General features: G+C 35.8%; 1 protein-coding gene across 1 annotated transcript in view; it reads left to right on the top strand.

The window, feature by feature from the left end:
* The window catches only part of RB1 (RB transcriptional corepressor 1), a 155015-nt gene that overhangs the window by 19204 nt on the left and 108005 nt on the right, over window positions 1-27806 (top strand). Inside the window, exons 3-4 of the mRNA XM_040622773.1 lie at window positions 17171-17286; window positions 20848-20967. Of these exons, the coding sequence (XP_040478707.1) occupies window positions 17171-17286; window positions 20848-20967 (236 nt within the window). The remainder of the gene's footprint in view (window positions 1-17170; window positions 17287-20847; window positions 20968-27806) is intronic.

The raw sequence follows: 27806 nt of genomic DNA, 5'->3' as shown, positions 1-27806 counted from the left end.
ATGGCTATGTATTTCCCCCATAGGACTGCCTTTGCAGTATCCCATAGGTTTTGGACCATTGTGTTTTCATTCTCGTTGGTCTCCATAAATTGTTTAAATTGATTTGATTTCCTGGTTTATCAAATCATTCCTGAGCAGGATGGTTCTTAGTCTCCAAGTGTTTGTGTTTCTTCCAAATTTTTCCTTGTGGTTGAGTTCCAATTTCAGAGCGTTGTGGTCTGAGAATATGCAGGGAATAATTTCAGTCTTTTGGTATCAGTTGAGACCTGTTTGTGACCCAGAACATGGTCTATTCTTGAGAATGTTCCATGGGCATTAGAATAGAATGAGTATTCTTTGGTTCTGGGGTGTAGTGTTCTATATAGATCTATGAGGTCCAACTCGTCGAGTATGGCATTCAAAGCTCTTGTTTCTTTGCTGATGTCTTGCTTAGGTGATCTGTCTATTGCTGATAGTGGAGTGTTGAGGTCCCCTACTATTAGCATATTTTTATCCATATGTCTCTTTATTGTCGTTAAGAGTTGGCATGTGTATCTTGCTGCTCCCCTGTTGGGGGCATATATATAATTGTCATATCCACTTGTTGGATACATCCTTTAAGAATAATATAGTGTCCTTCTGCGTCTCTAACTATAGTCTTTAGTTTAAAATCCAATCTGTCTGATATGAGAATTGCTACCCCAGCTTTCTTTTGAGGTCCATTGGTGAAAGATGGTATTCCATCCCTTTACTTTCAGTCTGAATGTATCTTTAGGTTCAAAATGAGTCTCTTGTAGGCAGCAAATGGATGGGTCATATCTTTTTATCCAATCTGCAACCCTGTGGAGTTTATGGGAGCATTTAGGCCATTTACATTGAGACTGATTATTGAAAGAGATGATTTTAATGATGCCATGTTGCCAGTAAAGTCTTTGTTCCTACCGATTGTGACTTTCTGTTCTGTATCACTCTTGGGGCCCTTTTACTTTTATAGAACCACCCTTAATATCTCCTGTAGGGCTGTTTTCATGGTTACAAAATTGATCAATGACTGGCGATTCTGGAAGGTCTTTATTTCTCCATCAATTCTGACTGACAGCCTTGCTGGATAGAGGATCCTTGGCTGCATGTTTTTCTCTGAAAGAGCTTTAAAAATGCCCCCCCAACCCTTTCTCTCATTCCAGGTCTGTGTAGACAGGTCTGACATAATTCTGATACCTTTGCCTTGGTACGTGAGAAATTTCTTTGCCCTGGCCGCTTTCAATAATGTATCCTTGGATCTAATATTTGCGAAATGCACTATGACGTGACGTGGCATAGGTTTGTCGTGGTTGAGCTTGGGAGGGGTCCTCTCTGCCTCTTGGACACGAATGCTTGTTTCCTTTGCTAGATTAGGGAAGTTTTCAGCTACAATTTGTTCAAATATTTCTTCTAGACCTCTGTTTTTCTCCACCCACTTGGGGATGACAATGATTCTGACATTGGAACGTTTCATTGAGTCAGTAATCTCCTGTAACCTACATTTTTGAGCATGGATTTTTTTGAGCCCAGATTCTATTTTAGCTTTCTCTTCTACCAACCCATCCTCCAATTCGCTGATACGTTCTTCTGCCTCATTCACCCTGGCCATCAGAGCCTCTAGTTTTGACTGCATTTGGCTCGTAGAATGATTAATTTCTGCCAGATTCACTCTCATTTCCGCCCTTAGAGATTCTATATTCTCATTAACATTTTCGTTAATAATTTTTTCAAGTCTGCACATCATCTTGACCATTGTTACTCTGAATTCCATTTCTGATAATTTGGTTATATCCATATCCATTAGTTCTGTGGCAGAGGCCACAGACTCATTGTCTTTTCTTTGCTGGGGGGGATTTCTCCTTCTTGTCATTCTGATGAGGAGAGGTTGCGGGGTTGTCCAGAGCCCAAATTATTGACCGGGACCCAGGCAGTGTGCAGTTGTTTTATGGGGATCTTAAGGATGTGGGCTTCTTGATTTTTCAGCCTGCCTTCTGGGGGAGGGGCCTGCCGCGCCAATACTCAGGCAACCCTGTTTGGGTAGAGTCTCCGTGTCCCCTGCGAGGGGGGATGGGGATGGGCACCCTGTGAGCCGGTATTTCCAGGCTTTTGTTCTCTGGCGGCTTTCCCTGGCGGTTTGCTGTGCCTCTTCTGAGAGTCAGAGCAGCAGCGGCCGAATCTCAGCCTCTGTCTCAGAACAGAGGGATTGCGGACCGTTCTCCACTGATGTTCTGGCTACTTTGTTACTGTTGGTGCTGCTCAACCCTGCAGCGTCCCGGGATGTGCGCTCCACACCCAGTGTCCCAGCCCTCACTTCCAGGGCTGGCGCATCTCTGTCCTTTGTGTCTCTAACGCCGCCAGCCGCCCCCGCGCGCTTCCGGAGCTCCGGGTCTCAGTCTGGTTCCAGTGAGCGCACCGGGATTCCGGTGTTCCGCGAGATGCCTGGTGGCGCGCGCACCCGGCTCACGGTCTCAGTCTGCTCTCTCGCGGGTGCCCTCCGCAAGTCCGCCCACTCCCCCGTGCAGGTGGTTACCGCTTCCCGGGCCTGAACCTGGCGGCTCCCTCCCCCTTCCGTTTATCTTCCAATATCTGTGCGCGGTTCCACTTCGTACCTCAATACTCAGCGCTGGAGATGTAGAGATCCAGATGTATCTTCCTGCATCTCATGCTGATTCCGTGGATGTTCAGGATGGTCTGGTACCTATCCAACTCGACTCAGGGCACCGGCTGAAAAAGGGGTCCCCTACTCCTCCGCCATTTTAACTCCTCCCTCCTTAACATTTTCTATAGTGCAGATCTCATAATGATTTCTGTCAGCATTCATATACCTGAAAAATTCTTTATTTTGCCTTAGTTTTTTTTAAAGATTTTATTTATTTATTTGAGAGAGAGACAGTGGACAATTGGGGGGAGAAGTAGAGGGAGAAGCAGACTCCCCACTGAGCAGAGAGCCCTACTTGGGGCTCAATCCCGGGACTCCCAGATCATGACCTGAGCTGAAGGCAGCTGCCCAACCGACTGAGCCACCTAGGTGCCCCTTGCCTTAGTTTTTAAAAGATATTTTCATGGTTAAAAAATTGTAGTGTGGGGGGAACCTAGGTGGCTGAATCAGTTAAGCATCTACCTTTGGCTCAGGTCATGATCCTGGAGTTCTGAGATTGAGCCCTGAGTCAGGCTCCCTGCTTAGCAGGGAGTCTGCTTCTCCCTCTCTCTCTGCTCTTCCCCCTGCTCATGTTCTCTCTCTCGCTCGCTCACCCTCTCTCAGATAAATAAAAAATAAAAAAGAACTGTAGCTTGACTTTTTTTCCCCCAAGTCCCATTATATTCTAGCTTGTGTTGTTTCCAAACATAAGGCTGCTACCATCCAGATCTTTGTTTCTCTGTATGTAAAGTGATGTATTTTATGATCTTCTCTTTCTTCCTAGTGAATATTTAATGCTAGATAAGTTGTTTGTTTGTTTTTAGAGAGAGAAAGAGCATTCCCTTTTCTTCCTCTTGCATTAAGTGTTTTATCAGATGATTTTGGATTTTGTCATAATTTTCTGTGCCTATTAATATAATGATATGTGCTTTTTTCCCCCTCTCTTATTGGTATTACTTTAATTGATTTTCAGATCTTAAACCAGCATTGCATTTCTAGGATAAGTCCTGCTTGATCATGGCGTATAATCTTTTTTATATGTTTGTGAATTTGGTTTTCTAGTGTTTTGTTGAGGATTTTTGGCATATACTCGTAGGAGATTTTATCTCTGTTTTTTTTCCTTGTCATGTGTTTGTCTGATTTCAGTATCAGGGTAATACTGGCTTCTCACAGAATGATTTGGGAAATCTTCCCTCCTAAGATGTTTTTAAGGAGGAATTTGATGAATTGTTATTAATTCCTCTTTAAATGTTTAGTAGAATTTACCAGTGAAGCCATCTGGGCCTGGACTTTTCTCTGTGGGAAGTTCTAAAATTACTATTCAGGGGCGCCTGGGTAGCACAGTCATTAAGCGTCTGCCTTTGGCTCAGGGCGTGGTCCCAGCGTTCTGGGATCGAGCCCCACATCAGGCTCCTCTGCTGTGGGCCTGCTTCTTCCTCTCCCACTCCCCCTGCTTGTGTTCCCTCTCTCGCTGGCTGTCTCTGTCAAATAAATAAATAAAATCTTAAAAATAAAATAAAATAAAATTACTATTCAATCTCTTGCTATAGGTCTATTCAGATTATTTCTTTTTGAGTCCATTTTGGTAGTTTGTTTCTCTTAAGGAATTTGTCCAGTTTATCTGTTATAAGCATTTATGTTATAATTCTTTTTATTTCTGTAAAGTTTGTCTTTATATCCCTTTTTCATTCTTAATTTTAGCTAACTTAAGCCTTCTTTCTTTTGTCTTGGTCATTTGAACTAAAAGTTTCTCTATTTTGGTGATCTGTTAAAAAAACCAGTTTTTGGTTTCATTGATTTTCTCCACTTTTCTATCCTAAACTGTTTCTTTCCTATTTTTTCCACCATTTAATGCTTTATACTTAATTTGTATATCAGATAACATTACTAAAGTTAATCATGAAATTTCATCATGGAATACTCAGATACGTCTAGTATATAATTATATATATAGTGTGATTATTATAATAATATATAATTGGGCTGCCTGCTTTTAAATTGCTTTTCCTTCATAAAAGTTTTCACTGTTGGCCAATATTGTTTACTGCAGTGTATTTTCTTCTTCCTGAGGACCCATGCAAGGAATTTAACCTTCATCTTTGAATGAAGAGCAGCTAGGCTTCTACTGAGAACTAATTTATTTAATTTTGTGGTCACTATGAATCTTCTAATTGATTATTTACTATTTTGGATACTAACATCCAAGGCATTATAGCATGCAGTTTTTCAGATACTAACATTTTTCCTGTTGTTTTTTTATTATCATTTATATATATATGTGATATATATATAATATATATGTATATGTCAGGAAAAAATATATATATTCAAAACTCAAATATATTTCTTTTTAAGAAATCACATTTTATAGTAATGAAAAATGAATATCCATTGCCTTCTATTTCTACCTCTGTAGAAATAACCATTGATAAGTTTTCATTCACTGTCTATCTCCAATCCTTTCTTCTCCCACCTCATCACATAGATATAAGGATTTTTGTTTTACCTAATTGAGGTTTTATGAATTGCATTAAAAGTATAAATAAATAATTACTATTTATTATTGGAATAGGCAATGGAGTCACATGGTTCAAGATTCAAGAGAAATAAAAATTAAACAGTGAAGTTTCTCTCATTCCTATTCCACAGACACATAATTTTTCCCTCAACTAATAAAAGTTTCTAGTTTTTGCATTGTTCTGCACCTTGCTTTTTTCATGTAGCAATGTATCTTGAAGAGCACCTCACCCTCTGTGTTTAGCTTGATACTTTTAGTGGTTGTATTTTCCATTGTATAGACATATAATTTACTTATGTACTCCCCTGTTGATAAAGATTTAGTTTATTTTTTAATATTTGATACTACAAACCACTGCAGTGAATATCCTTATAGCCACATTTAATGCACAAGTAAGAAGACTTTTGTAGTGTAGATTGCTAGAAGTGGAACCACTGGGTCAAAATTTAATAGATTATGTTTTTGTTCATAGAATAAAAGTCTTTGCTCAAATCTCACTCTTCCAATGAGATCTACCACCCTGTTTAATACTGTAATCTGCCCTCACTTCTCCCTCAAATTCTCTATCCACTTTACTCTGCTATTTTTATAAAGTATATAGTTTACTTATTTATACTGATTTTTGTTTATTGTCTTTCTCCTCCCCCTAAAGTGTCAGCTTCAGGAAACAGGAATGCTTATTTTGTTTACTGATGTATTCCTAGCACTTAAAATAGTGTTTGTTGGCTGTAGGCATTTAACAAATATTTATTGATAATTAAATGAATAAAAGAATAATGTTCAGAATTATGCTTCCGAAAATGCGCAAGTTCTTTATCCATATACTTTAGATTTTTTCCCTTAATTTTATTATATATAGTTTTGTTAAGATTTTTTAAAAAATCCTTTCTAGTGTATTTTGGGATAGAAATTATTGAAAACCATCTATAATGTATTTCTTTTTAAAAATTTACCCCCCCCCACAAGGTGCCTGAATGGCACAATTAGTTAAGCCATTAGCTCTTGGTTTTGGCTGGGGTCGTGATCTCATGGTTGTGAGATTGAGCCCCCATGGGGCTTTGCGCTCAGCTCGGAGTCTGCTTCAGGTTCTCTCTCCCTCTGCCCCTCCCACTTGTGCTTTCTCTCTCTCAAATGAATAAATCTTTAAAAAAAAAAAATTATCCACCCCCCCCAATTCCCCACAAACATAGAGCCAGATCTGAATTTCGTACCACCTATTAGGAATAGATACCAGAAATATACATCAACTACTCTTCCATAGGATTGAAATGACAGTTGAGATTGTTATGGGCTTCCAGGTGTGAATTAACAGGTGTTGCTTGAAGTAAATGGTCAAATAATCTGTCAATGAATTAATATTTTTCCTTATTTATATTCATCATAATTTTAAAGGCTTGATATTCATAATTATTGATGTTCAGATTGGTAGCTATTTCTGTGTGTTTTAGGTGCAACTATGAACAGATAATCAAGTTCATATGAGACCTAGGCAGTAGTATATGCAATATTGGAAGAAGGAGTCGGCATGCAAACTTTGGAAGATAACTTTTATCCATATAATTCAATCTGAGTTATAGAAATGACCTCTCTCCTCAATGTTTTTCAACCTTATTTCTAAGAGTGATAGATACCAGTTTCATAGATATTTTACAGAAAAGCCAATTAATTAGTGGCTGTTCGAGTTTGGTGGCAGTTTTCTCTTCTATATGGTTATATCTTCTTGGGTGAATCATCTTTGGGCCTTTGGCTCAATAAACTAAGCAGACAACTTGACCAGAAACTAAGTTCCAGCTCAGTTACCTGTCACCTGTTTAGAAAATGAGTTCTGTAGTATCATTTCTTTGTGTGAGTTACTCTTGCTCATACTCATTAGTTGTTACAAATGTGTGAATGGGAGTTGAAGAAACTATAGTCGAACCAGTTGTCTTACCTTATACTTTGTATTGGTGATTGAATTGCTGCTTGTTTTTCTGAGCATACTAAAGGAAAAAAAAAAAAGCTATTCTATTCTATATTGGGGTATAGCTATTAGTACTGCTTTTTTAAAAAAAAATACACATTTAACACCAAGTTAGTGCTGGATACGTTACTAAGCTCTTGGGGTTACAGCAATGCATTACGTATAACTGTTTAACCTTCCAGATGTTTATAGACTAGTTGAGATATGGACAAATAAATAAGTAAGTCACAATTCAGTTAAGTGTTTCAGTATTCCTATCCACTGAGTTCTGTAGAAGTTCTTAAGGGAGGGAGCCCCATCTCTTGGGCAGTGAGCCAGGTAAATCTGCACTTGCTAGGTACTTATTTTTCTGGTAGTGTAGTCAACTCTGTCTTCAGAAGGGCATTGTGTAACTGGATGGCAGATTCACCTGTTGTTTACTCCTGTGTGTTGTATCAAAAATGTGATTGAGTACAAGTAAGATTAGCTTTTGGATTCCTTTTCTTGGCTATGCCACTCTTGACTTTTACTTTTTCTGGGTACATCAAAGAATGTGTTTAACACTAACTGCTGTCAGCCAATATTACACAAGTGAGGGAGGTGGGATTTTTCTGGGCTGTTTAGTCTGTTATCCCTTTGGTTCCTACATATAACCTTGGTGAGGAGGAAATCCATGAGTAGAAGATAAGGACAGTTCTTATCCCCTCCATTTCTCTAATATATTCCTGTAATACATTTAATTTGTAACCTTATTGTTAATCACTCATTACAATCCTGTGAGTCAGGAGTAAGGATGTGTCGTACTGACTGTGAGTTAGAAAGCATGTTTCTTTTTTAAAAAATATTTTCTTTCTTTATTTGAGAGAGAGAAGGCGGCTCAAGCCACACAAGCAGGGGGAGGGGCAGAAGGAGAGGGAGAAGCCGACTCCCTGCTGAGTGTGAAGCCTGAAACCCCTGATCTCAGGACCCTGAGATTATGACCTGAGCCAAAGTTAGATGCTTAACTGACTGAGCCACCCAGGGGCCCGAAAGCCATATTTCCTATGGCTTATTTTCATCTTGGTCATGGCTAGTATTTTTAACTTTTAAATTCAATTTAAATTCATGTTAAGTTATGATAGGTAAGATAATTTTCTGATGCCTCCAAAATGATTGTGTTACCACATGGTGGAGCTCTTTTGTAAGTTAGTGCATTTTAAAGCAGCAAGTATCTGTCATCTATTGGGGGTTATCATTTAGGGTGGTTCAAGTGAACTGAACTAAATGCTACCTTAATAGGTAGCCTCTTCAAGTGTTGATTGTAGATTTTTATTTAAACTATAATATATGTAATTAATGTTTTAATATCTTAAAGATTTTTCTCATTAGTATTCCTAATTTTTCTCTTTATTGCTCTGTATAAATTTAGCACTTATTTATTTTTATTAATTTAATTTATTTATTTTTCAGATTTTATTTATTTGGCAGAGAGCGCACATGAGAAGGGGGAGCAGCAGGCAGAGGGTGAGGGAGAAGCAGGCACCCTGCTGAATAGGGAGCCTGATGTGGGGCTGTATCCCAGGACCCTGAGATCATGGCCTGAGCTGAAGGCAGATGCTTAACCATCTAAGTCACCCAGGTGCCCCTAGCACTTTTTTATTTATTGACTGTCTTTTCTTCCTATAATTGTAGGCAATTTAGAAAATGTATCTAGGATTAAGAAGAAAATGAAAACCATTTGTAATCCTACCATGTAGAGACAATAATTAATATTTTGATATATTTTTGCTTTCCCTTCTTAAAAATTTTCGCAAAATTGTAATCAAAACATACTCAGAATTTTGTATTTTGGTGGTTTTTTTTTTCTCTTAACATATCTTTGATATTTTCTCATGTCCTTATAATCTTCGAAATATTTTAAGGGTTTTATATCATTGTGAGATAGAGCTCCATCACAATTTATTTAAATATTCTATTTTAAGATATTTAGGTTTTCCCCACTATTTTTGCTCTTATCAATAATTCTTTAATCTCTATTACACTAAATCTTTTTTTCTCATTTTTATTTAAATTTTAGTTATTTAACATATAGTACAGTATTGCTTTCAGGAGAATTCAGGGATTCATCACTTACGTGCAACACCCTGTGCTCATCACAGATGCCCTCTTTAATACCCATCATCCAACTAGCCCTTCCCCCACTCACCTCCCTCCATCAACCCTGTTGGTTCTCTATAGTTGTTAAGAGTCTCTTATGGTTTGTTTCCCTCTCTCCTTTTTTCTCCATTCCAATATGTTCATCTGTGTTCTTTCTCAAATTCCACATATGAATGAGATCATGTGGTGTTTGTCTTTCTCTGACTGACTTATTTTGCTTAGCATAATGCACTCTAGCTCCATCCACATTGTCACAAATGGCAAGATTTCATTCTTTTTGATGTCTGAATAATATTCCAGTGTGTGTGTGTGTGTGTGTGTGTGTGTGTTTATACACACACACCACATCTTCTTTATCCATTCATCAGTTGATGGACATTTGGGCTTTCTCCATAGTTTGGTTATTGTTAATAATGCTGCTATAAACATCAGGGTGCACATACCCCTTCAAATCTGTATTTCTGTATCCTTTGGGTATATAACTAGTAGTGCAATTACTGGCTCATAGGGTAGTTCTATTTTAATTTTGGGGGGAACCTCCGTGCTGTTTTCCAGAGTGGCTGTACCAGTTTATATTCCCACAAACAGGGCAAGAGGGTTCCCCTTTCTCTGCATCCTTGCCAACACCTGTTGTTTCTTGTGTTGTTTATTTTAGCCATTCTGACAGGTGTGTATCTCATCATAGTTTTGGTTTATATTTTCCGGATGTTGAGTGATGTTGAGCATCTTTTCATGTGTCCATTAGCCATCTGGATGTCCTCTTTGGAAAAGTGTCATTCATGTCTTCAGCCCATTTTTTTTAACTGAATTATTTGGTTTTTGGATGTTGAGTTTGGTAAGTTCTTTATAGATTTTAGATACTAACCCTTCATCAGATATGTCATTTGCAAATATCTTCTCTCATTCTATAGGCTGCCTTTTAGTTCTGTTGATTGTTTCCTGTGCTGTGCAGGAGCTTTCTATCTTGATGTAGTCCCAGTAGTTCAGTTTTGCTTTTATTTCCCTTGCCTCTGGCGATGTATTACACTAAATCTTGATTCAACTCTCCAGATATTTTTGTTAGATAAATTTTTATATATAAAACTGAACTCTTAAGGATCTTGATGCATATTATCAAAATGTCTTTCAGTTGATACTATTTTGAGGTTCAGTCTTTTCAAAATGTGTTTGTTGGAGAGTACCATCGTTTCTTCTGCAGAATGCTTTTTCTTGTCCTTGCCCATTTATTTTCTTCATGTTTTACCATTTCTTTTTGGTAATTCTTTTGGCTGGATAAGAATAATTTTTCTCTGTTTTAACCATTTTTAAGGTCCTGTTTTAAGCCCTTTTTATAATTCTCAACTAAATTTTTAAGAAAACATATCAGTTACAGATTTTAGGTTGTAAATTGCCTTTGGGAAATAAGCTGTGGATCTTGAGAGAGCAATCAGGGCTGGAAAGCAGAAGATACACTGATCATTTGTGTGGAGGTGGTAGTGGTTGCTGTGGAAGTAAATAAGATTGCTGAGAAAAACAGAATGTGGTGGAAAAAAGTCTTTGGAGTTAGGAAACATTGAAAAAGCTGTGAGAGAGAAAGAAATGAGAATGAGGATGTTACAGTGTTTTCAAAGCTAAGGGAAAAACTTTTATTGCAACAATGTCAGATGCTACATAGAGGTCTATGTGGATGAAACCCAAAAAAGGTCATTTAGTTTGGAAAGACAGAGATCTTTGAAGACCTAGAGAATAGGCTCAGTAGAATAGTGCCTATATAGTGAGAGTATATGTTCAGTGGATGTACTATGTATGTCCTGTGAGAGTGTATAGTGAGTGTGTGAATAGTGAGAAAGTGAAAGGTTTGTATGTGGAGGGAGGACAGTACCTTGATAAGGTCCAGAGATAGAGATATGGGTTATTTTTTGTTTTTAAGGTGATACAGGCTTATTTGTAACCAAAGAGAAAGAAGCTTTTAGAAGGAAAACTGGTAGAGAAATTACAAAAGACAGAGGGAGTAATGAATAAGCTGCCAGGTCTTGAAGGAGATGAGAGGCAATGATATCGAAAATAGGAGGTAGAAAGGCATTAGAGTTGTTAATTTGAGAGTGGAGGAGAACGTCCATTTGTAAAAATCAGAAGAGAAGAGAAATTTAGAGATGAAGATTCAGAGACATTTTGAAGAAGACTGGAAGATATGGTAATTAGAAAGTATTTGATGTGGAAAAGAATGTTGAGGCTTTAGGTATTGTGATTCTTTAACCTTCTCAATAAAATAGAATTAAGAATACAGAATAGTAAAATTGTTAAGTGTACAGAACTGTTGGTGGGGTGATGAGATTAAGGATTTCAGTAGTGAAACATTGAACATCAATCTTAGGAACATCAATGTAGAAATATAATAAGGAAATATTCTCAAAGAAATGGAGCAATACTAAATTGAATGTTAGGAAACTTGGTTTTAGGTCTGTGGCATTGACTGGCTGTATTGCACAAGTCTCAGTTCTGGTCTTTAAATTAATCTGCACAGTGAGAGGTGAATCAGGTGACCTTTTCAGATTGAAAAATCCTGACCCAAAATAAAAAAGAACAAAACATAAAACTACATTAATCAAGACATTGTAGTATTGGTGAAAAGAAAGACAAGCAGGTCAGTGGAACAGATCAGAGGATCCAGAAATAGAATGCACACAGATATGCTCAGTCTTTGTACATAGAGGTTTGAAGGTAATTCAGTGCAGGAAGGAATTCCTCTCAACAAGTGATGTTGGAGCAACTGGATATTTATATACAAAAAATGAACTTTGATCCCTACCTTGCACCACTTATAAAAATTAACTCGAATTAGAGACCTAAACTTGTAGAAGATGACATAGGAAATCTTTGTGACCTTTGGTTAAGCAGAGATTTCGAAGATAATACCACTGAAAGCATGATCCATAAAAGAAAAAAATAAACTGAGCTTCATTAAAATGAAAACCTTTTGCTTTTTGAAATATATTGTTTGAGAAAATGAAAATACAAGTCACAGGCCAGGTGAAAATTTTTGCAAAACACCTATCAAAGAATTTGAATTCAGAATGTATAAATAATCCTTACAGCTTAATAAGATAAACAACTGAATAGAAAAAGTGACAAAAGATTGGAAAAGGCCCTTTACCAAGGAAGAGATACAGATGTTAAATAAAATTTGAAAAAATAGTCAATGCCATTAGTCCTGGGGAAAATGTACCACTACACACCTATTAGGATGGCTAGAAGACAAATAAACATTGGAAAACAGTTCGTTAGCTTCTTATAAACTTAAACTAACATTTAACATAGAACTTAGCTATTCCTCAACTAGGTATTTGCCCAGGAAATGAAAACATACATCCATTTAAAGACCTGTAATTGAATTTTTAGGTTAGGGTTAGTAGCATTATTTATAATAGTGTATTCAGCTGTTAGAATGGATAAACAAATTGTGGTATATTCATACAATGGAGTACATTCAGAAATTAAGCGGAATAAATATTAATAGATGTAACAGTATAGATGAATCCTCAGAAACATTATGCTAAGTGAAAGGAGCCTGACAAAAAAGACTACAGACCATATGATTCCGTTTGTAGGACATTCTGGAAAAGGAATTAAAATCAAATCAGTGATTGCCAGGGGTTAGGGGTCAGTAAACCCGATTTCCTAAACATACACACACAAATCCATTCTTCCCAAGGATAGATATTTATGGTATGGAGAAGATCAGATAGTGGTGGTGTTGAGACAGCTGTGGTGTAGTGGAATGAGTGCTAGATTCACTGGTAATAGTAATGCTGCTGCTGCTATTTAATTCTGATTCAGTAGGTACAATGCCAGGCACCAAGCTGATTACTTAAGAGCATCCTCACTGCTAATTTTTGTAGTGATTCTATGATTAGATACTAGTATTGTCATTCCTATTTTAGTAGAAACTGAAGCTTACTTGGATTTAAACAAGTTGCCCACCGTTACACAACTCGAGTATGTATTCAAACTCTTGAATGTTTGACACGAAAATCCATGTTCTTAAATAAGAGAGTGTAAGTTCCAGGAAGATAGGAATTTTTGTTTTTTTTTTGTTTTCACCATCGTATTCCCCCTGAGTCATAACCATGGCAGTTGTATAATGAATATTTCCTGAAAAATTATTACAGATCTCAAATTTTGGAAGATATTAAAAAAATAAGAAGGTACAAAGAAGCCTATATGAAGATAAAGATGATTTTTAAATTTGTGTATTTTAGTGATGAGATTGATGTTTTTCATTGAAGCATTTATCATATCAAATGACTTTGTGTTAAATTGTGTTGTCTATGTCCTAATAACATCTGTCATTTTAAAAAGTGAACAAAATAATCAGAGAGTAGGATTTTTGTTGTTGATTTTAATTTTTCTGGCTTTGTTAATTTTTTCCATCTAGCAAATCTTGGTGGCAACCAGGTATAAGATCAGACCAAGTCAATGTTATTGGTTACAACTAAAATAGAAGCCCTTCCTGTGTGCGTGTGTGTGTGTGTGTGTGTGTGTGTGTGTGTGTGTCTAGAAAGTCTACTTCTAGGTCTCTCCTAGTTGGAAACTGATCATTTCCTTTGCATAGATACACAAAAATGTTTGCTTGTAAATGAACAATCCAGTTGATCTCATCTGCAATCTGATTCCATCTGACATATTTAATATTTAATAGTCTGAAGTTTGGAAGGAATGTTTATTTTTCTTTCATGGATAAATGTGTTATCAAGAAGAAAAAACACTTTATCCAAAAAAGAGTTAATTGGAATGCAGCTAGAACAACAGCAACAACAGCAAGCTTTATAAATCATCTGAAATAACAGTCATACATTTTGCTCATAGGAAAGTTCCTTAGGTCAGAACCTATTTATATAACATTTCATTTAGGCATTTTATCATTTCAAATAAGCTTGTGTTGAATTGTGTTGGCTATGTCCTAATAAAATCTGTTGTTTTTAAAAAATGAATAAGCAATGTTCTCCATTTTAACAACTTTAGTTACTTCATTTCTCAACCTTTAAAAAAAAAACAAAAAACACTGCAGTTCCTGAAAGTAGACACATTGAGAGCAATTAGGTTTAACAGGTGACAACCTGAGAGCAAGGAAGCAAACCAAAAACATAAGAAATAAGCACAAAAATTAAAACAGTAATGTAGTGTGGAGGTTATTTATTGTAGGGACAAACAACCTTTTACCTCTTAGTAGTTTCTGAGAAATTGACCATATTAATATAAACACATATACAAAAGTCCATATTCATTTTATTAAAACATAATATACTTACTTAACAGTCAAGCTATGTATACTTTGTTCATTTTCAGAAATGATAAATATATAATATGGTTTCAAAAATCAAATTTATTGATGAAGCATAATTTAAAGACACTAAAGTCAACCAGTTTTGAGTGAATAGTTCAATAAGTTTTAACAAATGCATTCAACCATGTAATTACTCACCAAGATACAGAAATTTTTGGTTACTCTGGAAAGTTTTCTCCTTCTCCTTTGTAGTCATTCCCCAAACATCTCCAGTCCTGTCCCTACGCAGCCACTTATCTACTTTTTGCCATTAAAGATTAATTTTGCCTTTTCTAGAATTTTGTAGGAGAGGAATCACACAGTACACAGGATGCACCCTGTTTTCTCTGGCTTCTTTTTCTTCATGTAATAATTCTGAGATTTATTTATATTGTGTTTATTAGTACTTTTCTTTTTTATTGTTCAATAACATTCCATTGTATGGATATACCACAGTTTATGTGTTCACCTGCCTTTGGATATTGGGTTGTTTCTAGTTTTTGGTTTTTATGATTGAAGCTGCTATTAACATTCATGTACAAATCTTCCATTTCTCTTGGGTATAAATATCTGGGAGTGGTGATTGCTAAGTGTCACAGAAAGTATATACTTAACTTTATAAGAACTTGTCAAACTTGTTTTTCAAAATGGTTGTATCATTTTACATGTTCACCAGCAATGTTTGAGTATTCCTTGCCCTACGTCCTCATCAAACTTTGATATTGTCAACCTTTTTAATTCAATCATTTTAGTAGGTGTATAGTTGTAAGTTTTAAAAGATTGTATAGAAATGCAAGAGATTTCTGCATATTGTGGAATTTAAGAAACAAAACAAACAGGCAAAGGAAAAAAAGAGAGACAACCAAGAAACACACCCTTAGCTATAGAGAACAAACTGATGGCTACCAGAGCGGGGTGGGTGGTGGGTTGGGTGAAATAGGTGATGGGGATTAAGGAGTGCACTTGTTGTGATGAGCACCAGGTGATGTATGGAAGTGTTGAATCACTATATTGTATACCTGAAAGTAATATAACATTGTATGTTAGCTATATTGGAATTAAAATAAAAACTTAATGAAAAATATTTATTTTCCAAGTAACTAAAATTAAGCAAACAGTTTAGAGTTGGATAAGGATGAACTTTTTATTATCAATAAAATTTGATAGTCCAGGGATGCCCAGGTGGGTCGGTTGGTTAAACATCTGCCTTCGGCTCAGGTCATGATTATGGGGTCCTGGGATCAAGTCCTGCATTGAGCTCCTTGCTCAGGGAGGAGCCTGCTTCTCCCTCAGCCTGCTGCTCCCCCTGCTTGTACTCTCTCCCTCTGACAAATAAACAAAAATTAAAAAAAAAAAATTGATAATCCAGACTAATTTCTTTTAAGATTTATTTATTTGAGAGAGGGAGAGGCTGTGAGCTGGGTAGGGGGGCAGAGGGAAGGGGAGAGAGAGAATCCTGCTGAGTGCAGACCCTGACATCATGACCTGAGCCAAAACCAAGAGTAGGCTGCTTAACTGACTGAGCCACCCAGGCACCCCAGAATAATTCTTTTCTTAAAGCTTATATATTATTGAGATTTCAAAACAATGTAAATTTATATCACATACTTTTCAGCTCTATTGTAACCTCCAATTAAGAGTAAGCAAATAGTTCTAGTTTTGTAAAAGAATATCAGGTAATTTGGTATTTCTTTTGTTTTCAATTTAATGTAATCAAATTTTACCTAAAAAACTTGGATATTTAGAAAGTAATACATATTTTTAGGGGAAAAGGTATTCTAATGATAATGAAAAAATATTCTAGTGATAATCATAGTCACCACTCATCAAGTACTAATTATATGTCAGGCATTATGCTAAGGGCCTTATGTGTATAATTTCATTTAATTCTTACCAAGTGAGATATGTTATTTCCACTTCACAAAGAAGGCAATTATGGCACTGAGAGAGATGAATTTCTCAAGGTTAAAAAATACTTAAGTACGTAGATTTATTAAAAAGTGAGTGAATCAGGGGCATCTGGGTGGCTCAGTGAGTTAAGCGGTCAATTCTTGATTTCGGCTCAGGTCATGATCTCAGGGTCCTGGGATTAAGCCCATGTCAGGCTCTGTGATCAGCAGGGAGTCTGCTTGAGGATTCTCTCTCCCTCTCCCCCTCCCCCTCCCCCTATGCACCTACGTGAGCTCTCTCTCTCTCTAAAAATAAATGTCTTTAAAAAATAGGAGTGAATCAGAGCAAAGGAGGATAATCATATAAGAAAGTAGCCTTGTTTCTTTTTTTTTAAATAATTTATGTTATGGACTCAAAAATCTTTTTAAGTTGGCTCTGATGACATTGGATTATTTAAAAATGGAAGTATTTACTTCAGAGAACTGACTGACCCCTAAATTTTTCAGAGTAAGTTGTAATTTAACTTTTTGATCTTTCTAGTAATTTTTCGACTTACAGTACAAAATTTAAGTGTTTTTGATTAGTGTAGAATTAAATGCTCTCAAGTGTATGCCATCATAAGGATTTAAAAACAAGTTTATGTTGAATAAGAAAAAAATTATCATATAATACAATTTTAATGTGGTATCCAGTGTGTGAATGATTAATGAAATATTTGAATCTTCTTTTTTACTTTTTTGTACCCAGGAAGGTTATGTTCAAAGGAAAAAGGAGCTATGGGGAATCTGTATCTTTATTGCAGCAGTTGACCTAGATGAGATGCCATTCACTTTTACTGAGCTACAGAAAAACATAGAAACCAGGTAAAATTTCTTACATCAATATAGGCCTCTGCCATCAAAGAAACGTATTTCTGAACTTTACTCTTAATAGACTTTAGAGAACTAGTGAGAAATGCTAAAATTAAATAAAACTTTTAAAGGACTTAGGTTAACCAGTGAACTGTCTTTCTTTCATGGAAGTTTAATGAATGTGTATTTATATTATAGTTTCTCAAGAATGTAGCAGTTTGTATCCTGGGAAATTTTTCATCATGTCTCTCACTTTCAAGAACTTTCTCAATTGTAACTGTTGATAAAGTCAACAAAAAGAGCAAGGGTTCATAAAGTAGGCTTATTAGATTAAAATTTTTATAAAAGTGGTGTGAGTCCAAAAGGAATTTAGTTAACATTTATTAATGCTTAAGATTGCTTAATATACATGAATAATTATATATATTTTTAGACTGTGTATTCAGCTGGGTTTCCATAATTATATATATTTTTAGACTGTATATTCAGCTGGGTTTCCATAATTGCTCCAATAATTGTTTGTTGTTGAGCGTATAAGCCTTATACTTATAAGAAGAATTTACTCGTTTGTTTCCAGTAACTCCTGAACTTTATCTAGATCAGCTTTGTGGGACGTCCAGTCATTTCATTTGCAGCATGTTTACAAAATGTAACAGTAAATAATTTTACCAGAAAGGTAATAGTGTATGTTTCTTCTTGGATAAAACCATCTAGAATTAAACATGATTAGTATTTTATTTAAATGAGATAAATTGTTGTATTTTTCAGTAACTTTTTCTTACTACCTCTAAATAAAACGTGGAAGTAAACACCTTGTATATTCATATTTTAACCTATTGGATTAGAATTGGTTTACCTCTCAGATTTCAGTTTTATTTTATTCATATAATTACTAAATCAAAATCATTTTTTATAGCTGAAAAATAAACTAAGTAAATTTCTACATTAATTTCTACATTCATGCAATAGACGTTTTGGTGGCCTAGAGGATTGAAAAGGATATGGGTGTTTCAGTTAAGATAGAGCGGGTTTAATGAGTCTGTTGTTTTATAAGCTATATGACCTAGAGCAGATTGCTTAGCTTTATTAGGTTTCAGTTTCCTCCTCTGTGAAATGAAAATTATTAGCTATTTTATAGAATTATGAGAACTAAATAACTTACAATAAATAAAAAAGTAAGTAGTTCATAGAGTCAGTGCTTGTAACTTAACCATATGTACTGAGGAGGTCTTGATTCCTTTCCTCTGTAGACCACCCTTCCATGCCCTTCCCCTGCAAAAAAAAAAAGAAAGAAAACTTAAACAGCTGTTAGGCTCTGGGATACTGTGCTAAGTTCTAATGATATAGAGGTGAGAAATAGTCTCTGACTTCAAGAAACTCATTCCAGTGGGGAAGATAAAATTAAACAGATGGCTGCAAAACAGTGTTGTATAGCTATTTACAGACTACTAAATAGATAAGACAGGCTATTACATCTTTTATCTCTAAGATGAAAGAATTTTCCTGGCAAAGCTTTTCCTGAAATTTTTTCCTGAATGGAGCAACACTTACAATTGGTCATGTCATAAATAATCTCCCTGCAATAAATATAATAATATATTTGTCACAACTTTTTCTTTGTTCTAATCTCTAATCTCTTTGTTCTAATAACTATCCAGGAATGATATCTAGACCACTGCTGCTTAAATGTACTTTGGTAAAGTACCTGTTTTTTCAATATGTCATGGACTGACATTTAAAAAATATAGAATATAAATTAATTACTAGAAAAATGAAAGAAAAAAATTATACTAACCGCAGGACCAAACTATTATATTCAGCAGGCATAAAATTAGTGTTAAATTGCCATAAAAGTTTCATATCTTACTCTCAATTTTTGTACTTACTTAATTGTGGACATAGAACAAAACATATCAATCCATGGAGCACTGCTGTAGAATAAGTAGTTATTTTAGATTTGTGTGTCTTAATTCTGGCTTTTTTTTTTGCCACTTTTCCTCTCGGTAGCCTTCCTTCTTCTTTTCTTTCTTTCAGAGGAGGGCTGCAGAAGGAATAGAGACGCACTTAAATTACCCCTAGAGAAAGGTGGCTTTGTAGTAACAATTCAGTTTCCATGGTGCTCCATAGATATTGCCATATGTCTCATAAAAACTGAAACTGAGTGTGCTTCTTGAATAAATGCTTTTCTGAGGTTGCTTTATTTTTCTTTGAAGATATCTAGACATTTACTCCGTTCTCCTCTCTCTTGTGAGCAGCATCATGATCAGCTACTCCATATCATTTCTCCTTTATTTGCTGCTCTGTGTAGTTTGTCATGGCTGCCCCAGTCCCTTCTATGTCACGAGTACTTTAATAACCTTCTCTTGGGCTCTACGTTCGCTGCTGATTAGCTGAAACTTTTATTTTTACAGTTCTTGAGATGGTTGTCCTGAGTGGTCCAGCCCATTTTTTAGAATGAAGCCTATAACTCATTAGTTGCTAGAGAGCGAATGGGTGGGTCTGGTAACTACCCTTGAGTTCATTTAGCAGCTTTGGTATATAATTCCTTAGACAAACTTGATTAGAAATGAGTGTGTGAGGTGCAGTTGGTGATTGCTATGCTTAGTGCCCTATTTTTTATTAGTGAAAAATTTGTGTATTAATATTTCAAATAGATTAATTTTTTATAGAAAACAATAAAGAATGATTTAAAGTCATTATTTAAACAACCTAACAATTTTAATGAGTTTTTCTTTTCCTTTTCCCCATCAATTCAGTCCTAAAACCATTGGTGGGTGAAGAAAGTAGGTATGTGCATCTGTGGTAGGAGAGAGCATGGGGTGCAGAGAAGGATGTTAGAGCCCAAGTGGGATGAGGAGGGCATTCACCTGGATGTGGTTGAGGATGAGGGCCCTGATATGGGCTGCTTGCTGTGCAATGTCAGAGACCAAGCAGGGTATGTGGATAGACAGACCACATGGGAAATGAGTGCAGTCAAGGCTGAGGAGTCAGAACCCTACTAGGGTTAGGAAGATGTCCATGTGGAGGGGTTGGGGCAGTCTAGGATGGGGAGTCAGTCTGAGCAGGAGAGGAGAGTGCCCATGTGGAAGACTGGGTAACTTTGGAGATGGAAGGTAGTTACACGTGGGGGGATTGACTGAGTAAATAAAGATAAATGGATCCCAGCTTTCTCACTATCAAAGAAGAGTTATAAATTTGTAAAGGGAAGGATTAGAATAAACCACGTGGTTTTATGTTGGAATTGGATAAATGGATGTGAACTCTTATGGTTTTCAAAACATATAGGTAGGTGTAGAAATAAATATGTGTGTATATGTCTATCATAACAGCCCCTCTTTTTTTTGTATAAATTGATGTAGGCATAGGTATACAGATACAGGGCTATAGGTTGAAGCTAGTTGATCTTTATTCTCCAAACTAGTAAAATGCAAAAAATAATTCCTTCCAATGAATATAACAGTGATTTGGTGTAGAGCTAACAAACTTTTGAATTGAAATGTCTATGCTTTAAAAAAGAAATAAAACAAAATTTTTCAGTTACAGATTCACTTTTTTCTGTTCCTTTCTTTGTAGTGTCTGCAAATTCTTTGATTTACTAAAAGAAATTGATACCAGTACTAAAGTTGATAATGCTATGTCAAGACTGTTGAAGAAGTATAATGTATTGTGTGCACTCTACAGCAAATTAGAAAGGTAAAGTAAAAATTTTATTAGGATTACACCCCAGTTTTGCATGTTACTGTTGATGATTAGATTCCATCTGGGAACTATATTTAGTAAAGTTATTGGGTATTACCCCTTAAATTTGTCCCCTTTGCTGTTAGTTTTTTATTGGTTCTTAGCTTTCTTTTTTATCCAGTCATACGCATTCTGAATGTTTCCTCCAAACGTGTTATACTGTCCTTTCATATTTTTCATTTGTTTTAACAAACTTTAAGACTTTAGTCTTCTCTGCCGGAGACTTCCAGTTCTCAGCGGAAGAGTGACCTAAATTTAAACTTCCTAATGGTGTTATTTAGTTTAGAAAGAGAAAAACATACTGGCAGCAGCAGGTGTACATGACCTATACTACCAAACTATGATTTGTGTTCTCAGTGGTGGTTTAGACTTCTCATTACTGTTTAACTGGGAGAAAGATGAAATTCAGATAAACTTGGGTTAAGTTTTTAATATACTTTTCATCCAAGTCCCCACTGCCACTGGTAAAATGCCAAATCTGGCATGTGGCTGTTACTATGTTCATTCTGGGGCTCGTTTCACTTGGTAGAGAATATATAAAAGTTAATATTTTAGCTAAACAAATAGTTGTAAAGGGAGACGGAAGAAGAGGCATGTCCTTACATATTCTGAGGGGAATGAATATGGAGACAGAGCTGGAAAGAAGTATCTTCTCAGAAGAATGCTTCTAAATGCTTCTATTTTCCCTTTCCTTCTTTTTGGTTGGTATGTCACTAAAACTTCAGAGGTGTAATAGAGGATAAGAAAAGTGGAGAGAAAAATCAAGATTGGCCTATGGCTTTTGAAGGAATTTTTCTTGCTCCTCGTTTTTAATTGTAATAGGGTCACATTGGTCATTTTCTTTTGTCTTTTCTTGAGTAAAATCTATTTGCACAGGAAAAAAGGCATTTTTTTATTGTAGTAAAAATTAATTTGTACAAGGAATGTATAAGTATAAAGCGCTTGGAAAACACGGAAGAGCATAAATAAAATACGAATCATCCAAAATTGTAATACTGGAGTTAACCAGTTTTCATATTTAGAATATTTCTTTCTTTTGGATATTGTTTTATATAAATTATATGGTATATATAATTTTTTCTCTTTTTTTTTTTAACCTTACTGGGACTTTTCTGAATGCTTCTGTCCCTTAGAGTTGTTTATGGCTTTTTAACTCATATCTTGGAGCTTATCCTAAGACTGTTATCTTAAATACAAAAAAGCTTTAGAGATTTTTATCACAATATTATTTAAATCAACGAAAAGCTGGAAACAACCTATTTATGCATGACTGAAATAAAGATAAGATATAAATATCTAAACACTAAATATAAATAAAATAAAATTTGCTGAGGAATATTAACAATATGGGAAAATGCTTCTAATTAAATAAATATAAAATTTGATGAGGAATAAAACAATATGAGAAAAATGCTTCTAATGTTAAATAAATAAAGGAGGATATACTGAGATTATAACTGCAGAAGGAAGTTGTATGTATCGACACTAATGTATTGAATGACAGTAACTGGAAAAGAAATACCAAAATGTTAACCAAGGTTTTGTATGAATAACTTACATTTCTAAAGAGGATGTGTTACCAGGATAATAAATTAAGCAAAAAATTCTCTAAGCCAATATTTAAGAAAAATCTATTCTGTAAAGACTAGTACTTCAAAACCTATAATTTTCAGGTTATTTCTAGATACAGAATTTTAGCGAGAATGATTTGGAGTGCAGTCCTGACTTTTTTCCCTGCCATAATAATTTTAATTAAATACTTCTAGGATTTTTGCTTTGCTATCTGAGATCAGAAATCTACTTGGATATTTATTTCTGTTTTACCTCTTTCCTGTACCCTTCATACCTTCTAGTGATACATTGTATTTATGATTCTTATGGGGGCTAAAGGAAGTTAGAAAAGAAAGTTACAAAGTGAAATATTATATGGATAATTCTGAAGTATTTCACTAGCTGAAGTAAAACACTGGCTATTTCAGATTAGTAAATAGGGTTCAAGATTAGAGTTCACAAAAATTTTCTCTACAATAGTAGTCTGGTATGATGCCCTACCAAAAAAGAGAGGCTCTAGCACAGTTTAGTGTTGAAGAGAATGGAATCTTTGGAGTCAGATTCGTATTCTACTCTGGGCTCCAACAAGTTCTGCATGATCTTGGACAAGTGAGTTACCTAACTTTAGTGCTTAGTTTTCTAGTGTATAAACTGAGTTGAGAATGGTGACTACCCTGTTATGTTTTTTTTTTTTTTTTAAAGATTTTATTTATTTATCTGACAGAGATAGAGACAGCCAGCGAGAGGGAGAACACAAGCAGGGGGAGTGGGAGAGGAAGAAGCAGGCTCATAGCAGAGGAGCCTGATGTGGGGCTCGATCCCGTAATGCCAGGATCTGAGCCGAAGGCAGACGCCCAACCGCTGTGCCACCCAGGCGCCCCTACCCTGTTATGTTTTTTAATGTACTAAATGAGATAATGCAGACACTGCTGAGTCCAGTACCTGTAATAAACATAGTAAACTTTCCACAAGTTTTGTTTTTTTGTTTTTCTTAAGTAAGTTCTGTGCCCAACGTGGGGCTTGAGTCCTTGACCCAGAGATCAAGAGCCACATGTTCTACCAACTGAGCTAGCTAGCCAGGTACCCCTCCAGGAAGGTTATAAAACAAAAAAAATTCTGGCCCAGTTTGGGAAAATTTACATACTACACCCCTGGTTAAAGAGTGAGACTGTACATTCACAACCCAGGGTTCTTAAAAATCCTGTATAATATGTTGAATCTGTTGAGTTTATCATTTCCTAAATTATTAGGCGACTAATATGTTTATATGTGTTTAACATCATTTAACTTCTGGAAATAGTGTTTTGTAGACTATTAAACTTTAGGCTAGCTATCAGCTGTTTACTGCAAATAAATTAAGAAACTACAATAAGCATTAACTAAGTGGCTATTAGTACTCAGCTATATGTTAGGTTCTGGGGATACAAAATCTAATGACACTATGATTATAGTAAATATAGTAACATAAATTATAGTTTTTTAATAAAAAAGTGCATTGATGCGTGTGATGCTCTGTTGTAGAGGATTATACATGAGAAGTAGAAATTACATAGTGGGCAAAATATTGTGTATGTTTAAGGGCAAGAAGGGTAATTGTGAGGTGCTTTTGATCAAGTAAAAACTATAGAAGGCAATGTCTGAACAGGTTTAAAGATAAATTCACCAAGCAAAATGTGTAGGAACTCGGACTGAGCTTCCCAGCCAGAGTGATTAGCATATGTCCAAAGGCAAAGCAGTAGCATGATGTACTTTGATATTGCTGATGGCTTAAAGGTAGGAATGGGTCAGACTGATAGTGAGCTTGGACTTAAGCCCTGCAGACAGTGGAGTCATTTGTATGATTTTAAGGTGGGAATGACAGTCAGATCTGGCCTTAAAAGATCACTCAGGCGTTTGTAAAAGGGATTTAGAATTTTTATTAACTAGTTGGTTATATGAGATAATTTAGTGTTTATTGGCTTTAAAGAATATTGCCAGAGTGGCAGAGTTTTTTCTATCTTATTTGTACCTTTTACTGAAGAGCAATTAGGAAAATTAACTGTGATATCAGAACCTGTTCATTTCAGAGCAGACTGTGTGTGTGTGTGTGTGTGTGTGTGTGTGTGTGTGTGTGTGTGTGAATATGCCATAGTGATTATGGTCACTTTAAAAAAGCTAGACAGTTCTAAGTATGAATATTAATTTAGTCATTTACTGACTGCGTGAGCTAGGAAAAGTTACTTAACCTCTCTGAACCTCAATTTCAATCTAAAATATAGCCAGTAATACTTTCCTTGTAGGGTAATTGTGAGAATTAAGTAAGACAGTGTTATTGGTTAGCTCACCTTCCAGCACATACTAAGTGTGTAATAAATGGTAGCTTTTTTTTTTTTAAGTTATTATTTAAATTCTAGTTAGTTAACATGTAGTATAATATTGGTTTCAGGGGTAAAATTTAGTGATTCATCGCTTACATGTAACACCCAGTGCTCATCACAAGTGCCCTCCTTAATGCCCATCATCCATCGCCCATCCCTCACCCCCCACCCCCCACCCCTCCAGCAATCCTCAGTTTGTTCTCTAACATTAAGAGTCTCTTATGGGGGCACCTGGGTGGGGCAGTCATTAAGCGTCTGCCTTGGGCTCAGGGTGTGATCCCGGCGGTATGGGATCGAGCCCCACGTCGAGCTCCTCTGCTGGGAGGCTGCTTCTTCCTCTCCCACCCCCCTGCTTGTGTTCCCTCTCTCGCTGGCTGTCTCTCTCTCTGTCAAATAAATAAATAAAATCTTTAAAAAAAAAAAGAGTCTCTTATGGTTTGCTTCCCTCTCTCTCTTTTTTTATTTCCCTTCCCTTATGTTCACCTGTTTTGTTTCTTAAATTCCACATATGAGTGAAATCATATGTTATTTGTCTTTCTCTGACTGACGTATTCTGCTTAGCATAATACTCTCTAGTTCCATCCATGTCATTGCAATTGGCAAGATTTCATTCTTTTTGATGGCTGATAAATGGTAGCTTTTAAGGTTATTTTTAGCTTCATTAATGCTGTCACAGAGAAATATAATAATGTAAGCCATGAATTTTAAATATTCTGGTAGCTACGTGACAAGTTAAAAAGAAACAAGTGAAATTAATTTTAACAATTTATTTAACCCATATGTCCCAAAATATTTCAACACGTATCATTCACACAAAAATTTGTACACTAAGGTTCATAGCAACATTATTCATAATAGCCAAAAAATGGATTATTGTTCAGCCATAAAAGGGAATAAAATACTATTCTATAACATGGATGAACCTTGAAAGCATTAAACTAAGTGAAAGAAGCCAGACACAAAAGCCATATAATCCATTGTATGAAATGTCCAAAGGGGCATATCCGTAGAGACAGAATGTAACTTAGTGATTGCCAGGCATGGAGAGTACTGCTGATAGGTATGGGGTTTGTTATGGGGATGATGGAAATATCTGGAATTAGATAGTGATGGTTGCAAAACAAAGTAAATATACTAAAAATTACTGAATTTATACACTTTAAAATTAATTTTATGTTATATGAGTTACAATTTAATCAGAACATGAAACTAATATAAAAGTTATTAATGAAATATTTCACATTCTTTTTCTCATACTATTTTTTTTTTAAGATTTTATTTATTTATTCAACAGAGATAGAGACAGCCAGTGAGAGAGGGAACACAAGCAGGGGGAGTGGGAGAGGAAGAAGCAGGCTCATAGCGAAGGAGCCTGATGTGGGGCTCGATCCCATAATGCCGGGATCACGCCCTGAGCCAAAGGCAGACGCTTAACCGCTGTGCCACCCAGGCGCCCCGCATACTAAGTATTTTTGAATACTTTGGTGTGTAATTTACATTTACAGCACAATTACATTTACACTAGCCACATTTTAGATGTTCAGTAGCTGCAAGTGCTTTTAGCTACCATGTGAGCACAGATTTATATTGAATGCAGTTATCTTTTACTGTATGATAGCATTTTATTCTGAGTTACATTAAGTCACAAAATTAATTAAAATATTTTATTTATTTATTTATTTATTTGACAGAGAGAGAGAGACAGCTAGCGAGAGAGGGAACACAAGCAGGGGGAGTGGGACAGGAAGAAGCAGGCTCCCAGCAGAGCAGGGAGCCCGATTGGGGGCTCGATCCCAGGACTCTGGGATCATGCCCTGAACTGAAGGCAGACGCTTAATGACTGAGCCACCCAGGCACCCCTAGAAAATAATTTAAAATAGTGCATCACACATTAAACATCTTTTCTGTAATTATAAAAATTCTTTCTTGATACTATCTGCTTTGTATTAGAGTAATTTTCCTCTTTTTTTAGAAGATTTTATTTGAGAGACAGTGAGCGAGAGAGAGAGCACGAGTGGGGTGGAGGGGCCAGGGGGAGAGAGAGAAGCATACTCCTCGCTGAGCAGGGAGCCCAACAAAGGGCTCTATTCCAGGACCCCACAATCACGACATGAGCCAAAGGCAGATGCTTAACCGACTGAGCCACCCAGGTGCCCCTAGGATAGTAATTTTCTAACATAAATTTTTTATTTACCTATTTTTTGTGACTGGCCTCTTTCCCTAGCATGTTTTCATGGATCATCCATATTGTAGCATGTTTTGATACTTTGTTACTCTTTATTATGAGTATTATGGAGTTTCAATACTTTGTTACTCTTTATTATGGAGTGAACCATTGTGTATGGTTTACCACATTTTGTCTATCCATTCATCGGTTCATAGATATTTGTGTTGTATGTCTTTTAAAGTAGTTGAGAGTATAAAGGAAAGTGAGTGTATATTTATGGAATTTGTTATCTTCATTGTCTTATTACCATTTCTTGTTCTCTTCATTTTTTCCCATGGATTTGGTTTACCATCTAGTTCATTTGTTTACTCCAATACAGCTTTGATCTCACCCACCTCCTTTGTGCTGTTATTGTCAAATACATCACGTTCCTATATATTATAGGTTCAGCAGTATAAATATATACATACCGTGTCATACAATTGCTCTTTACGCCAGTTAGGAGAAGAAAGGAGAATATTCAATTATGCCATCTTTTATAGTAATTACCTTTTCCAGTGGTCTTTGTTTTTTCATGTGGATATGAATTAATCTTGGGTTACTTGTTTTCACCCTGAAGAACTTCTTTTAGTATTTCTTGTAAAGTGAGTCTCTTATCAACAAATTCTCTTGTTATTGTTTGGGAATGTCATTATTTCATCTTCACTTTTTTTTTTTTT

The sequence above is a fragment of the Ursus maritimus genome, unplaced genomic scaffold (assembly GCF_017311325.1).
Source record: "Ursus maritimus isolate PB19 unplaced genomic scaffold, ASM1731132v1 scaffold_10, whole genome shotgun sequence".
Taxonomy (NCBI): Eukaryota; Metazoa; Chordata; class Mammalia; order Carnivora; family Ursidae; genus Ursus; species Ursus maritimus.
Note: the sequence above shows the minus strand (reverse complement) of the source record. Positions and strands in the feature narration are given on the sequence as shown.